Consider the following 17,883-nt stretch of genomic DNA (forward strand, 5'->3'; position numbering starts at 1 on the left):
ATGATGGGTTGAATAGCCTCGCTCTGTGCTGCAAGATTGTCTGATTCCATACTCTGATTCAGAAGCAATAAGAAGACTTCATACTTACGTAAACAACAATTTCCTTCATGTGCTCAAACTCCTCTGGGTGAAGAAAGGCTGTGAACTCCTCCCTGGTGGCCACCATGTCTCCATCTAGGTCTGCAGCTTTGAACCTCCGCTCATCTCGAGGAAGCATCTTCTTAAAGCTGAGCTGATCTGCTGCATCTTGAAACTCTTCAGGGTTCTCTGGGTCCATAAAAGGCCAGGTTCTAAGTTAATGAGTTGTTGCAATCCAGACCTACTACATTTGACACATCCCACATCATAACAGCCGTAAGCTCCAATGACATTAAAAGCACATTGACAATTCCAATACATCAGAGTCACATCAGGACTCAGTGCTATACAAAGTAGATGCAGAATCATCTATACATTAGAATCATATTGCAGCCGTCCCTTAGTGAAGTTCATCTCTTCATTTTATTCAAAGAAAAATATTTTTCCCACTTTGGAAATGACCAGGATGCATCATGTGACACATCATGGCTGTGCGAGACAGCTTCAGTACTTAAATAAGAAAGAATTTTTGAAAAGCAAAAATCGTCCTTTGCTTGCTGAGATTGTGTAGCAGGAAGTTTATATCCATCTTTTATAGCTGCCAATCAGCTAAATGTGTGTGGCTAAATCAAAAAGCTCTGATTAGATAGGAAACTGTGGTGACAGCTATGTCCATATCAGACTATAAAACAAAACAAATTTCTAATTATACCTTTTTGGTTACTAGAAATTATAGGGTATGTTATCCAAATTTGGAGAGAGTATCAAATCTATGACCCGTAGTGATGTATGCTGCCCTAAAGTAAGGACATTAGGGGGTGTGGTATACAAATTTGGAGAGAGTATCAAATCTATGACCCGTAATGATGTATACTGCCCTCAAGTAAGGACATGCAGAAAAGCCATCATAAAATCCAAACCATGGCATTGTTCTGTCAGTTGCAAAGTTTATGAACAAAATAAACACAAAGCAAACTCAAAATGTATCAGCGGCTGTAACAATGCTCCCTTATTGTACAGCATGTTCCAAAAACAAGCTGTTAGCAATACACATGTGTTCTCCATAAATCCTTTGAAATGAACAGAAATAGAATTCAAGGAAGATCGAAAATGGACTGCTATTTCGCAATCAGCCATTTTATACTATCCCACAAGATCAAAATCACCTCCCTAGACAAACCAAATTGTCTGTACCAAAAGTCAAATCTATATCCCTTCACATTTTTACATTTCAGAATAATGAAATTATTTTTTTGAAACAAGAAAACTTTATGCAGTTTTAGTCCCTGTAGAAGCTCAGAGAAATTTTTCTACTTAGAGAAATGTCAAGGTCAATGGGGTCCTCAGAGAAAAAGGGATGTACTAAAACTAGTCAGTAGTATGTTGTAGCACTCCTTATCAAATACTTTAATCTATCAAATGACCTGAATTTGTGAATTTTTGATTATTGTTTTAAGTAAACCCAGGGAGGTGTAGATGGTGCTCTGGAAAAAACAAAAAGCAGAAAAATGTATCAATCTTGCCATTTGGGGATAATGGGATCTTTCTGTCCTCTTATTAGTGGTAAGAATGTATGAATGGAGTGATAGAATTTGAATATAGGGCAGAAATAACTTGAAGTTATGGTCATTGCTTTTCTCAGTATCAGAGCAATTCTCACTTGTGAGGTCTCTCTGAGGAACATCAGGCATTGTGTTGGGATATCACCATCTTAATTTCAGACTGACTTGAGGCCAACGACAGCAGCAACAACACTTGCTGTGACTTTAACCTCTAGACCAGAGATGGGCAAGTCATTTAAGTGTCAAAAGATAAAATGGGGTTAACTGGCATTAATAATGGGGCCATTGTTTGCAAATGGGGCAGAGTTTTCTGAAGCCAGGTTTGATTCCTCCACACTAGAGTTATTTAAGATGTCCCTCTTAACTTGTACTTAACGGCACCACTTGTTCAAAACCACACTGAGATCAGCTGTTAATCTCAAGGACTATGAAAATATTGATGGTAAAATTAAAGGCAGGAAATATTATTACTTAAATAATATCAGGCTAATATTAGCTCAACCAAAACCTTTGTCGGGATTTTCTGGTTCCGCTCATGATGGGAATCATCGCGGGCAGTTTGGAAAATTTGACGGACCAGCCAAAGGTCCATTGACTTTGAGTGGGGATTTCCAGTCCCTATGGCGGATGGGACTGGAAAATTCTGGCCCATAAATCCAGCGACAGTTTATATCTTTAAATAGCCCTACAGCTAAAGAACACAGAAAAACTGTAAAAATAACTTGAACTCAAAAGTCAGAATAACAAAATACAAACATTATTGGCACTAGAGAACATAAAAGCAATCAGAGAGAGAATTGGCCATTCAGCCCTTTGAAGTATTTATATTAACCCAACCATCTTAGCTTAGCTTCCAGCAACATTTGGGACAATTTTAAAGTTTATCTTTTACCGTTCTGCCCTTTACTTTATGCTGATGTAATATTCCATTTTAAAAAATTTATTCTCAGGACATGGGCATTGCTGGCAAGACTGGCAGTTATAGCTCATCCCTAGCTGCCCTAAGGATGTGGTGATGGGCCTTCTTCTTGAACCACTGAAGTCTGCATGGTGAAAATGCTTTAGGTAAGGGGCTCTTGGATTTTAAACAGGCATCAATGAGGGAACCGGGATATATCTACAAGTCAGGATGGTATGTGACTTAGAGGAGAGCCTGGAGCTCTGTTCTCAAATGCAGATGTTCCAGATGTTAAGGATTGAGAAGTCCTGTTGAAAGCGCCTTGGCAAGTTGCTGCAATGCATCTTGTAGAAGGTCCAAACTGTGATCACTGGACAAAGGTAATGGAGTTTAAGTCTGTGGGTTGGATGTAGATCAGGTGGATTGCTTTGTCCATTTGTATCATTTAATATTTTGTATTCTGCAAGGAGGTGTCGTGGTAACTTTCTCTTTAGAGTATGGGGCTCTAATTCATTTGAACTTGCATGGTACAAAAATAAAGCAGCATTCTGTTACACACCTCTGTGACCCAAAGATCTATGAATCAAACTTTGTATACTGCACATTTCCAGAATTAGTTGAGAGCACCAAGCAGTTCAAGTCGGTCATGTCATTTTAAATATAAACCAGCTTGCTGCAAAAATATGCACAGAGGCAATGGGAATGGATTACTGTGTTTACAAAGCAAGCTACGGGTTGTTCCTTTAACAAAACGGATCTGCTCAGATTTTGTTCTTTTCCCCAGCACTCTATTCTCCTGCATGAAACAGGCTGGGACTGTAATTGCTGTAGGAGTCCAGGAGCATGATCAGTGACATAAAACCAGCTAGTGCTATGGGTACAAAACTACCCTCATGTGGACAGACTGCAGCTGCAAGGCAATAAGAAAATACCATGGGAAATCCTTTTCAAAGAAGAAATGGTATTCACCATGTCCTATTAAATTCCTGATGAAAGAGTGTTCTTTCTAACTGATAAAAATAAATTAAGTGGTGGGTGGATGGACATTTTTACTGATTATAGACCGAGAAATTACTACTGATCACATTAGCGAATGAATGTTTAACAAGTAGTGAGTTCCTCAGCCCTCTATATTAACACAGGCATTACTCACTTATTTCCAAATGGTTAATATTGCCACTGAAATAGTGGACAGAGCATTGCCCCAAGAACTCATTAGGCATTCATCTGCTAATATCACTGACTTTAGTCACTGATAATCAAGTTTGAGGATTTTAATTGCTGTTTCGGTGACTGCTGTGTGCATATTACAAACCTCGACACACAGGGATCTCCATTGATGCTGATTCAGTTCCCAGGTGACAGGCTGGTGGTTTGCACTCACTTACAGCTCACACAGTACACCCGCTTTTCAAAAGGAACCACCAATTTAGTGAGAGGAAACCACTCATCAAATTCGGTAAATGTGACATTTAGTGTTTCAAGGTGATGGTGGATGAACTTCAAGATATGGGTACACATATGGGATCAAATTCCAACACAGTCATAGCCAAACAGGACCAACTCTTTGATAACTGAATCAAGGTATGAAACTTTCAGACTATGACGATTCTTAAACAAGTACATGTAAAGCATCTGAACATAAACTTCTTCCAGCAGCAAGGATATTATTTTAGTTGCCAAAAATAAAATTCAAAAATGGGGAAAAACTTGCACCTGTGCCAAATTTGTTATTTTTATTGTTTCTATTTGCACATAAACATTTTCCAGTAGAGGTCAATAGCAATGGACTAGACAGAAAAAGAATTCAGCCTGGGTCAATAGGATGGATCTGCCAAAATGGCTTAGAATATCCAATACATAATGCACATGTACCCAAATGTGTTTATACAAATAATAATGAGGGCCTTCTGTTATGTTGAGAGACTGGAGAAGTTGGATTTGCTCTCCTTAGAGCAGAGAAGGTTAAGGAGAATTTCAAGGAGGTGTTCATAATCCTGAGGGGTTTTTTTTGTAGAGTAAATAAGGGGAAACTGTTTCCAGTGGCAAAAAGATTGGTAACCGGAGAACACATATTTAAGTACTTAGCAAAAGAACCTGAGGAGAGTGAGGAGAATTTGTTTTCTGCAATGAGTTATTGTGATCTGGAATGCACTAACTGAAAGGGTGGTGTAAGCAGATTCAACAGTAACTTTCAAAGGGAATTGGATCAATACCTGAAAATGAGAAATTTGCAGTATTATGAGGAAAGAGCAGGAAGTAGGACTGACTAAATAGCTATTTCAAAGTGCCTGCACAGGTCAGATGTACTGAATGGCCCCTTTATGTGCACTGATTGCATAATTCTAAATTTTGTCTCAATTTATATTCTATTAAGAATTAGATGTTTGTACACATTCATTGTGAACTTTTATAACAATGACTTCCTGCACCCAGTTATAGTGGAAGCAGCTTATCTAGATTTGTCACACTATATACGTTCTTGCTGGATGAAATGCCACCACTGGCTGTGGGTGTAGTTACAGCATGACATCGCAATTTACCACAGAAATACAAAAGTAATGGCAGAATATATGCCTTGAGACTGGGGGCTGAATTATGTGGATTCACTCTGGTCTAATTACCCTCACCCCCATCTCCTCTCCCTTCCCCACCATCTAACCCTATTTCACCTGAATACTGTATTTGCTGTTGGCTCACTGAGGGTGATAATGTAGAACAGTTGATATCAGATCAGCCCATCCAACTGTCGTTTGTATTAGTCCAACAATCCAGAAATGTTCACATTTGCTGTTTGATGCTATGATGAATTAAATGTGTTGAAACACTCATTCATGTCCTTATTATCTCTAGACTTGATTATACTAATTCACGCCCTAACAGCCTCCCACCTGCCCACCGTAAACTCGAGATCATCCGAACTCTGCTGCCAATGTCCTCACTTGCACCAAATCTTGCTCACCCATCGCCCTCTGCTCGCTGACCTAGACTGGCTCTTGGTTAAGCAACCTCTCAGTTTCAAAATTTTCATCCTTGTTTTCAAATCCTTCCATGGTCTCACCCCCTCCCTATCCCTGTAACCTTCTCCAGCCCCACAACCCTCAGAGATATCTGCGCTCATCTAATTCTGGCCTCTGGAGGATCTGCAATTTTAATCTCCCATTGGTGACTGAGTTCCAGTTGCCTAGGCCCCCAAGCTCTGGAATTCCCTCCCTAAATCCCTCCGCCTCTCTTACCTCTCTCTCTTCTCCTTTAAGATTCTCCTTAAAACCTACCTATTAAACCAAGCTTTTGGTTATCTGTCTTAATATCTCCTTATGTGGTTTAGTGTCTAATTTTGTTTTATAATTCTCCTGTGAGGTGCCTTGAGCTGTTTTATTACTTAAAAGCACTATATAAATATGACTCCTTGTTGTGAGATTTGAACTCTCGACCTCTGGGCTGCTCAGTGCAGGACCATAACCACCATTGTGTACTTCTTTAATGCAAATAGTATTATAAACTTGATATTTATCACATACACTCAGACAGTACCAATCAGATGAACAGACAGGAGTATTGGACCAGGATAGACATACCAAGGTAGTAGCCGTATGTTGCTTTTTTGTATTCTTCCCAGGAAATTTTGTTGTCTTTGTTCAGGTCATAGTCCCTCCACACTTTTGCTACATTTTCATAAATATAACGTTTCTGCACCCGTATAATCCATGCCTTCAGCTCTTCAGTGGTCACATGTTGATCCTGATTATCATCTATCCGTTCGACAATTTTTCTGCAAAAGCACACAAAACATTTGAGTATATCTATGTTAAATATGTACACATTCACTGACAATCAACATCTATGTCAGTATAGTAATTGATTGTGATACTCTGCCTCTGGCATAGTCTGTCATGACATTGAATCATAGGTCAGCATGAGTCTATGTTAAGCTCAGTCAGGGGTTTGTGGTTTCAAAAATGACTTCTACTCATGGCAAATACTTTTATGAGGACTCTGAATGATGGCATCAGGCAATTTGGGCGATATACTTTGAGCTTTAAAGGGCTTGTGGTATGAAGGCACCACACCTATGTCAAGGTGGACATCCCAGAGGAATGCAGCCACTACTGGACATTTAGCCATGTAGATACTGGATCATCCTGAGAACTGATTTTGTGTTGCTACATTTAAAGCAACCAGGGAGAGGAGGAGAGTTGCAGGCTTTGCTTTTAGTGAAAGATACCACCGATAGCTCATTGTTAGTAGAAAAACATCATGAGAGTGTATGAAAAATTTGAAGGTGAGTAGTCCAACAAAAGCTTTGATTCAACTAAACAGCACACTTAAGGCAAGAAATTGCTCTGGCACTGTGAAGACATGATCAGTGTTAAGTTTCTTCTGTTCACTTCAGATGAAAACAATGACAAAAGAAAAATGATAAATTGTGGATGCAACAATAACTTGCATTCATACCATCTCTTTAACATAGTAAAATTACCCAAAGCGCTTCACAGGAACATTAGCAAACAAGATTTGACGCCAAGCCACATACAGAGATATCAGATCAGGTGGCCAAAAATTTGGTCAAAGAGGTAGGTTTTAAGAGGAATCTTAAAGTAGGAGAGAGGCGTAGGTTTTAAGAAGAATCTTAAAGGAGGAGAGAGGCATAGAGAAGTGGAGAGATTTAGGGAGGGAATTCCAGGGTTTAATGCCAAGGCCGCTGAAGTTCACCAATGGTGGAAGGATTAAAATCAAGGTTGCACAGGAGGCAGAATTGTAGGAGCAGCCAAAAAAACCTTTCATTTATGTAGCTCCTTTCACAACCTCAGGATACCCCAGAAGCTATAACTAATTAGGTACTTTCAAATTGTAACCACTGTCGTGATGTAGGAAATGTGGCCTCCAATTTTGTACACACTAAACTCTCACAACCAGCCATCTGATAATGTGCTTTAGTGATGTTGGTTGTGTGATGAATATTATCTAGAACACAGAGAAGAATTCCTATGATCTTCACAATAGTGCCACGGGATTGTTCATGTCTACCTGAGAGAGCAGACATGACTTTGGTTTAACATCTCAACCAAAAGATGGAGTGCTGCACTGGCAGAGGTATCATCAGACTGCACTGGAGCATCAGCCCAGACTTTGCGCTCAAATTTCTGGACTGGGATCTAAACCCACAATCTACTGACTCAAAAGGCAAGAACATTACCCAATGAGCCATCTGGTTCTGAAAGGAGTAAAAGGGATGCTGACCAGTCAGAAACAATAGCAGTTACATTGCCAAAGGAAGGGTGATGTGACTCTTCCAGGCAATTTCCCTTCGATTGGGCAACAGGCCTACCCGAAATACAAGTGCAGATTGAACAAACAAAAAAAGATTCAACTTTTCAGAAAGAAAACTAGCAAAGAGATTTGCTAATAATATTATGAATAAGGGAGAAAGATGCTTAGAGGTGCAGAGCAAGGATAGAATCCTTAATAAGCACTTTTGTGTTGGTATTTACTAAGGAAGAGGATGCTGTTAAAATATTGGTAGAAGCGGAGATAGTGGCTGAAATGGTTGGGGTGAAAATTGAGCCGGAGGATGTACTGGAAAGGCTGGCTATGCTTATACTGGATAAGTCTCCTGGCCCAGATAGCTTGTATCCCAGGTTGCTAAAGGAATTGGGAGTGGAAATTGTGGAAGGGTTGGCCATAACCTTCCAATCTTCCTTAGCTACCGGGGATGTGCCAGAGGATGAGAGAACTACCAGGTTGTCATAAAAATCCAACGGGTTCACTAATGTCCTTTGGGATAATAGCTGCTGTCCTTGCCTGGTCTGGCCTATATCTGACTCCAGACTTAACAGCAATGGGGCAGACACTCCCTAAACTGCCTAGCAAGCCACCCAGGTGTATTCAAGAAGGTGGTTTGCTACCGCCTTCTCCAGGGCAATTCATAATGAGCAATAAATCTGCCCTTGCCTGTGACACCCGCATCCCCTCAATAAGAATAGAGTAAAATCAGGCAAGGTTTATAACCAACATTGTATCTGGTCCCATCAGTTTCCTCAATGAGCAGGTTATGTTACAACTGAACTCAACTGCTCTCTCTTCAGGTTCACTGTGCTTCAGCTTTGACTTTCATCAAGATTTAAAGGGCTTCTGATTGCTCAGAATTTTGCAGACTAGCTTCGCAGCTGTTGAGAAGCTTTGAGAGTATGAAAATGATGAGACAAATGCAAATTTATAAGACAGTTAATTCAAAGTAAAATGGAGTATTTTGCAGAGGCAGCTGACACCTCCTGTGAGATCTTTCTGGAGACAAGCCCATTTGAGCTCATATGGGAGATATCTGGGGACAAGCTTGTGTGACTAGGTTTCTAATGGGGACAGGGGCCCAGGTCAAAACCTTTCAAAAGTAAGGTGAAATCTTTAACACCTGGACACAAAGGAGAAGGCAGCTAGCCCAGACTGAGCAGTCGGACAAAGAGATTTGGGGAAGAAGATCCCGAACCGGTGCTGCTTTGCCAGGCAGAAGAACTACTTTTGGATTATTCATCAAGTGGAGTGCTGGTGATGGCGGAACGGCTGTTCGAGGAAACAAGAATTGTGAAGAGTTAAAGACAACGGAATCACTTGAGAAGACCTTGTAAGTCCATTCGATTATGTTCAAAGGGTTGAGTAAAGGGGACTTTGCTTAATAGGATACTAGAAAATTCACTTTAGGGAATCAGGGAAAAGTGAGTTTGTTAAATCCAGGAGGAGCTTTGTGCTTTAACTATAAGAATACATCTCTGTGGAGAGTGCAATGTAATGTATAAACATGTTGTGGAGTTTTCGGTTGTGTTCAGAAGTTAATTGGGAACATCTTTTCTGTAGTTTAGTGTAATAGTTGCTGACTATGCCCTGTTTAGTTGATATTGATTTTAGTTTGTTTATTACAGCAAAAGTCTTAACATGTAAAATGTTGTCATGTGGTCCTGTGTGTTGGACACTGGCAAATTCATATCTCTTTTTAAAGGGTATTGGTCTCTACAGGCATCATGGCTAGTCCAAATCTGTCCATCATGATCCCTGCCAGTTTGGTCTTTTAAAAAGTGTTCTCATTGGAATCAAAACATTTATCAGATTACAAACGTGTGAAAGAATATAATGTAACACAGGGGTTTGAACTCTCCCGACACATCAGCCCCAGCCAAAGAGAAAACCAAAAAGAAATCAGAAACATTGGTGAAAGTGGATTGAGATTATTTTAATTTCTTCAAAACACTACCAGGAGTAACAAGAAGACAAGAAGAGCAAAAAGGGCCATCAGATAAAATGGAGTTTTAACCCCACAAACCCAGTGGGAACGGTGCGAGTGAGGATGTAGAAGATTTTGAAAGGGCCAAAGGGGACTAAGATTCCAATATATTGTTTGCATCCAATGGATAATGGTTCACTCATGTTCTTTAGGGAAGGAAATCTGCTGGCCTTAACTGGTTTGGCCTTGATGTGACTCCAGACCCATTGCATTGTGGTTAACTCTTAAATTCCCTTTGAAATGGCCTAGCAAGCCTCTCAGATGTATCAAACTGCTACAGAAAAGTCAAAAAGGAATGAAACTGGACAGACTACCCAACATTAACTTAGGCACTGGAAACGAAAATGGCACATCCAACCCTGTGGTCCCAGCAAAGTCCTCCTTACTATTATCTGCTGTCTTGTGCCAAAATTGGGAGATCTAGCCCACAGGCTAGTTGAGCAACAGCCTGGCATGTCACACTCACAGAATTATACCTTACAATATTCAAGACACTACCATCACCATCCCTAGGTATGTCCTGTCCCACCAGTGGTATACAGTCGGGAAGGAGTTACCGTCTAAATCCTCAACATTGACTCTGGATCCCAGAGGTTTCATAGCATAAGGTCAAACATGGGCCACAAAACCTCTAGCTGGTTACAACCCACCTCCCCCTACCCACAGCTGATGAATCACTGCTCTCCACGTTGAACACTGCTTGAAAGAAGTACTGAGGGTGATAAGGACACAAAATGTACTCTGGGTGAAGGATGTAAATATCTATCACCAAGCATGGCTTGGTAGCACCACTACTGACTGAGCTGGCCGAGTCCTAAAGAGCACAGCTGCTAACCTGGGTCTGCGGCAGGTGGTGAGGGGACCAACAGGAGGAAAAGACCTACTTGACCTTGTCCTCACCAATCTACGTATGACAGTATTGGTAGGAGTGACCACCGTACAGTCCTTGTGGAGAAAAAGTCCCATCTTCACAAAGAGGATACCCTCCACCGTGTTGTGTGGCACTACCACTATGCTAATTAGGATAGATTTCAAACAGATCTAGCAACTCAAAACTGGGCATCCATGAAGCACTGTGAGCCATTAGTGGCAGCATAACTATTTTCAACCACAATCTGTAACCTCATGGCTCTAAATATCCCCCCACTATATCATTAACAGCAAGCCAGGGGATCAACCCTGGTTCAATGAAGAGTTCAGGAGAGCATGCCAGATATGCATAAACATGAAGTTACAACACAGGACTACTTGCATGCCTAACAGCAGAGGCAGCGTGCGATAGACAGAACTAAGTGATGCCACAACGAATGGGTCAGATCCAAGCACTGCAGCCCTGCCACATTCAGTTGTGAACTGTGGTGCACAATTAAACAGCTAAATGGAGGAGGAAGCTCCACAGATATCCCTATACTTAAGGATGGAAGACCCCAGCACATCAGTGCAAAGGCCAAGTTTGAAGCAGTTGCAACCATCTTCAGCCAGAAATGGCATCAAGGAATCCAAGAAAAATTGGAGTCAATGGGAATCAGTGGGAGGGAAACTCTCCACTGGTTTGAGTCATACCTAGTACAAAAGAAGATGGTTGTAGTTGTTGGAGGTCAATCACCTCAGCCCCAGGACATCACTGCAGGAGATCCTCAGGGCGGTGTCCTGGGCCCAACCATCTTTAGGTACTTCATCAATGACCTACTCTCCATAATGAGGTCAGAGTGGGTATGTTTGCTGATGATTGCACAATGTTCTGTACCATTCGTGACTCTTCAGATACTAAGACAATCCGTGTTCCTGTGCAGCAAGACCTGGACACCATTCAGAAACAAGCTGATAAGTGGCATGTATCATTCACACCATACAAGTGCCAGGCAATGACCTCTCCACCAAGAGAGAATCTAACCATCTCCCCATGACATTCAATGGCATTACCATTGCTGAATCCCCCCAAATCAATAGCCTGGGGGTTGCCATTGATCAGAAACTTAACTTAACCAGCCATATAAATACTGTGGCTGCAAGAGCAGATCAGAGGCTGGGAATTCTGCAGCAAGTAACTCACTTCCTGGCTTCCAGGAGCTTGTCCCCATCTACAACGCACAAGTCAGGAATGTGATGGAAGACCTCCACCTTTCTGCAGGTGGATAACATCACCTGCAAGTTCCCCTCCAAGTTACATACCACTCTGACTTGGAACTATAGTCTGGATTTTCACTGACTCTGGATCCCTTTAAAAATGGCAGGCGGCTCCTGATTCCAGCATTCCCAATCCCATTCAGGAATGCCTTTTAAGGATGCAGGCTTGTTCAGGTCATGAGCCCAGAACTTGCATTGCCAACATGGCCATGAACCACAATCTGCAGAGGGATCCTTTTGAACAGCAAGTTCAAAAGGTACTCCTCATGTCCCATGCCAAGGTATGACTCCTCAAACAGTCCCTGTGGCCACTCATTCCCCTCCATGCCAAGGTATACCCCTAAAAACAACGTCTATGGCCCCTCATGCCCCCACGCCAATGTAGGTTCCCCACCACTCCCCCCATGGCCCTTCACTCCCCCCATGCCAAGCTCTGGCATTTCTAAGCCCATTCACCCACTATACACTGTATAGATGCAATGAACACTACAGTGACAGTAGAATGTGTAAAAAAGATTTTTTTTTAAAGTTATTCATTGATAACTTTCCACCTTCTTAAAATAAACTGATTTTTACTACAGCCCAATAAAATTGTCAATCATCCGGACCCTTTATAGTATCAATAGCATAAACTACAAGAACTTCCAATCTCTTTATCTTGTTTTAACAGGCTAATGAGTTTCTGGGCTCTCAGCCAAAGCCTATTGAAACACCTGAACTGCAGGGAAAACATTGCTTGATTGACAGCCCTGGATCTCTGATCTATGCTATCAATTTCACAATGTTTATTTACACAAAATAAAGAGGTTTTGAGTACTGGCAGTTTCCGCTATTGATACTTTAAAGGGCCTGGATGATTGACATTTTTATTGGGCTGTAGTAAAAAGGCGTTTTGTTTTAAGGAAGTGGAAATTTATCAATGAATTACTTTTTTTTAAAGAAGCTTTTTTTACACTTCCTACTGTCACGATAGCATTCACTGCTTCTAAACAGAGTATAGTCAGTGAAATGGAATATCGTAGCTTGGCATGGGTGCAACATGAGGGCCAATAGGGGATAATTTAGGCGCATAACATGGCATGGGGGCCATAAGGGTTACTTTGGGGACATAGCTTGGCATGGTGGGGGGAAGTATGAGGAGCCATAGAGGGTCGGTGAGGGGAATGGAGAATTTGTATGGGGTAAGGGGGTGTGAGGGATGAGGGCTAGAGGGTCATTCTGTTTTTATTATAACAAGGATAAAATCCTACAGCATCAAAGCGGGCCTTTTAAACAGCCCAACTCTGCACCTGGCAGCCTCTGAGGCTGCCTCCAAACATCTTCCTGGGTTGGCTGGCCCTATTGCAGCCTGCACCTGAGCAACCGCACACCCCTGCCAACCCCCACCTTCACAATGAAAATCCAGCCCTTGCAGATTGGCTGATCCAGGAATTTTCCCAACTCCCGCTACCCACCTTGAGGATGAAATTCCAGCCCAAATTGCTGTTGCTTCGCTGTCGCTGGGTCAAAATCCTGAAATTCCCTTCCTAACAGCATAGTAGATGTGCCTACACCACATGGGCTGCAGCAGTTCTTGAAGACGGCTCACCACCACCTTCTCAGTGGCAATTGGGGATGGACAATAAATGCTGACCCAGCCAGCAACATCCACATCCCATGGAAGAATAATTTTTTTTCATGACAGATGTGAGGCATGGCCACATTTTGTGCTGTCAACAACTATGGTGCTAAGAGAAATGGGAGATTAAGCCAGGGGTCTTCAACTGCGTCGAGTTGGCAAGGAATGAACAGATTTTGGATAAGCCCTCGGAAGGCTGGAAAATTTTATCTTTATCAAAATGCACACTCAAAAAAATTGTAAAACTACAGAACACAACTGAAAACATAAATACAGCAGAATAAGTGAACATTTATGTTTGATATATATTAAGTACTTTGCAGACAGTGCAAAATAAGTCAAAGAGTTAACAACATGGAACTAAAAATAGGCGCTAAAGAGCTTTACATTTTTACCAAGGATATTAAGTTGATTACTGTAACCTAATACATACAGCACTGCAAGTCGCTCAGTGCTGAATAATCAGAGTACATATCACATTTGTCACATGAATATCTTGCTATACTGGTACGATACTTCTAACTATAGGCTCATATTTCAATCCTTTTCAAGTCTAGGTGTGGTAAAGTTCAGCAGCAGGGATCAGAGCAAGTGCTCTACTTTGTAGCCAAATTTATGTACATAAAATCAGAGCCTTTAGAGCTTGACCTGTACTACAACTACAACATTGCAGTTCGACATTGCATCAATCCTTATGTAAACAGGTCAAATCCAAAAACATTGCTGGACTTGACTCCAGAACGAAGTGGTGTCATGATGATAGTTGATTGTGGTAATGGACTCCAGTATTAGATACAATACGGTACTCTGTGCTAGATAGGGGGGTCACCTGACCTGGGGGGGTTGTGGGGGGGGAAGGTCAGATAGCACATGTCTTGATAGAATGCAGTTAGTATGTGTTCATGTTAGGAAAATGTGTTATTAATAAAGTTAGCTTAATTGGAATGTCGAGGGCCTGTGTGCATCATTGAAACAAAAAATAAGGCATGGTGTCAGAAGTAAACTAAATGCAACAATGGAGGTTCTGAAACCACCGACAGAGCTCAGTTTGGAGAGAAAGCTCATAGAAAACTGAAGGAGATTCCAGCAGTGATTCGGTCTGTACCTCACAGCGATGGGCAGTGATAAAAAAGACCCTCAGGTACAGTCTCCTATCTTTCTTCACGTAGCAAGGGAAGCAGCCCTAGAAGGATATAACACATTTACATTTGAAAGCGATGAGAAACTAAATGATTTGAAAGAAATAATGGAAAAGTTTGAAGCCTATTGCAGCCCTAAGAAAAACATCACGTATAAAAGATACAGATTTTTAACATGCACGCAAGGCAGTAACATTAGTTAACTGAGCTGAGAAAATAAGCTAAATTGTGTGAATTTGGAGAGCTTAAAGAATCACTCATCCAAGGTAGAATAATTTGCAGAATCACAAAAGACTCTCTGAGAGAACAGCTTCTGAGAGAAGTTGATCTCACGCTGGAAAAAGCAATAAATATCTGCAGAGCAGCAGAGACAAAATGCTAGATTAAACAGATGGTAGAAGATGATAAGCCACACGCAGTCAAGCAGTTAGATGCAGTTAAACAGAAACAGCCCCAGGAAAGAACAAATAGACAACCTGAACATAAAAAGAACAAAACTGCTATTAAAACATTTAAATGCAGCCAATGCAGAATAGAGCGTTAATCACATAGTTGTCCAGCCTACAGAAAGCAGTGTAATAACTGTGATAAACTAAATCACTTCGCTAAGATGTGTTAAATCGAAGGAAGTGCACACAATTGCAGATGATAACACAGACACTGAAACTGAACTTTTCATTGGTGCAGTAACAACAAATTCCAAAGAAGACAAGTGAAAGGTTGATTTAAAAATTGTCAACATGATGATGAATTTCAAACTTGACACAGGTGCACAAGCAAATGTCATTCCCATAAGCCTGATTTGTAAGATAAGCAAAGGAAAACAGCTAACTGAAACAAAAGTGAAGCTGTCTACTTCTACAGGTGAAAAAATTGCAGAAGGTAAGTGCACACTTAAAGTGAACTACAAAAAATAATCTCAAGCACTTCCATTCATAGTGGTAAAAACTGATGCAAAACCCATTCTTGCAATCAAAGCTTTGAAAATCTGAAGCAAATCAAGAGAATAATGACTGTCACCACTGATGACATCCTGAGCGAGTATAAAGATGTGTTCCAGGGGATTGGCTGCCTAAAAGGAGAACACACTGTCAAACTGTGACACACCAAAATACACCTGCCCAAGAAAATACCATAATGCTGAGAGATCGACTGAAAGCAGAGTTTAACAGAATGGAGAAACTTCACATCATCAAGAAAACTGAAGAAGCAACAAAGTGGGTTAATCCAATTGTAACTGTAGAAACATCAGATGGGAATATGCGAGTCTGTCTGGATCCCAGAGACCTAAAACAGGCAGTACAAAGAGAGCATTACCAGCTGCCCACAGTAGAAGAGATCATGTGTAAACTAGCTGATGCTAAATACTGTTCAGTCTTGGATGCAAGTTCAGGCTTTGGGCAGAGAAAGCTGATGAATACAACTTCTACCCCTGTACCTTCAACACATCATATGGGCAATACAGGTTTTAACCTTACCTTTTGGTATTAATTCAGCTCCGGAGGTGTTCCACAGAACAGTGAGTCACAGAGTTATACAGCACAGAAACAGGCCCTTCGGCCCATTGTGTCTGTGCCGGCCATCAAGCTATCTATTCTGATCCCACTAGCTGTTTAAACAGTTAGAGGGTGTAGAAACCTATATCGACGATGTGCTGGTCTGGGGAGCCTCACGAAAGGAGCATTTAAACTGACTGAGGCAGGTGATGACCAGAGCTAGAGAAAGGAACCTCAAATTGAAGAAGGAAAAGTGCAAAATAGGTCTTCATGAAATCAAGTACTTGGGACATGTGCTAACAAGTGAGGGACTGAAGATGGACCTGAGTAAAATCGCAGCAGTTGTGAACATGCTACCCACAGAATGTAAGAAAGACTTGGAGAGGCTTTGAGAATGGAGACCTATCTTTGGAAATTCATTCAAAACATGTCAGACCTGACAGCACCTCTCAGAAAACTTCTGCAAAATGATGTGGAATGGCACTGGGAACAAGTCACCAGGAAGCTTTGACCAATCTGCAGAGAACACTGACCCTGGCACCTGTGTTAAGGTATTACAATGTCAGCCAGCTGGTCATGATCTCAGTGGCTGCTTCAAAGACTGACATGGGAGCTGTCCTCTTGCAAAATGAGGCACCAGTGGCACATGTTTCAAAAGCAACGACTGAAACATAGCAGCAGTATGCCCAAGTAGAGAAAGAAATGTTAGCTTGGCCTAGAATGCTTCCACCAGTTTGTCTATGGCAAAGACATGGAGGTAGAGTCTGATCATAAGCCTTGGTTTCAAGTTTTGGTTTCATAAGTCTTGGTTTCAAAGTTTTTTTGAGTCTGTGCTGCTGAGAAATGATAGTAAGAGCATCATTGTAACGGTCCACAATTCCCAGACACTGAGTTTTGCAAATTTGCATAGGTCTGGGAGTTTTGTCACATTATGTCAAGTCCCAAATATCCACAATCCAGTGGAATGGTGGAACGTACTGTGCAGACCTTAAAACGCCTATTGAAGAAGGCAAAGGTGGATGGAAGAGACCCCTACCTGGCTCTGCTGGACTTCAGGAATATTCCATTTGAGGGTATTGGATCATCTCCAACAAAGCACCTGATGGGAAAAAGACTAAGAACTAAGCTTCCAACTGCATCCCAACTGTTATTTCCATAGCCAGTGAGCTCTGCAGGGCCTACTCAAACTGAGAAAGCAGAAGCAGAAACAGTACTTTGATCGAGGCGCCCGACCTCTGCCTGACCTGAACAGGGGAGAGACAATGAGGATTCAGCATGGAGGGATCTGGAATTCTGCCATTGTCACAGGTATCACAGGAGAACCAAGGTCTTACATAGTGCAGACTCCAAACAGACAACAGTACAGGACAAGCTGGAAATTCTTACAGAAAACAAATGAAACGTAACCCTGCTCTGAACCAGAAAGTGTAGCTGAAGATCAAAAATGAGAATGCACCAGTGAAGCAACAGATACCAGACAAAGCCTGAGAGTCCTGAAAACTATCCAAGGGGTAATAGTGACACAAAGCTGGAGAAGGCCCCTTGTCCTTCACGATCACCTCTGTCACCATTCAGAACGTCCGGTGAAAGAATTGTGAAAAAAGCCACAGAGATACAGAGATGAGTAAACAGACTGATCAAAACAGAGTGAGAAAGAATAGATAAGAGACTTTGTGTACTTGAGTTGTATAA

At 41.5% G+C, this 17,883-nt stretch overlaps 1 protein-coding gene across 3 annotated transcripts in view; it reads right to left on the reverse strand.

Moving 5' to 3' along the window:
- Window positions 1-17,883, reverse strand: part of rcn1 (reticulocalbin 1, EF-hand calcium binding domain) — a 45,350-nt gene that overhangs the window by 17,830 nt on the left and 9,637 nt on the right. For all 3 annotated transcript variants that reach the window (XR_005944197.1, XM_041197300.1, XM_041197301.1), the window contains exons 3-4: window positions 6,117-6,310; window positions 89-267 (exon numbers count right to left, since the gene is read on the reverse strand). Coding sequence is in view for 2 of the 3 variants with exons in the window: in XM_041197300.1 (XP_041053234.1) it covers window positions 89-267; window positions 6,117-6,310 (373 nt within the window). In the remaining variant the exon portion in view is untranslated. The remainder of the gene's footprint in view (window positions 1-88; window positions 268-6,116; window positions 6,311-17,883) is intronic.

This window comes from Carcharodon carcharias, chromosome 10, assembly GCF_017639515.1.
Source record: "Carcharodon carcharias isolate sCarCar2 chromosome 10, sCarCar2.pri, whole genome shotgun sequence".
Lineage (NCBI taxonomy): Eukaryota > Metazoa > Chordata > Chondrichthyes > Lamniformes > Lamnidae > Carcharodon > Carcharodon carcharias.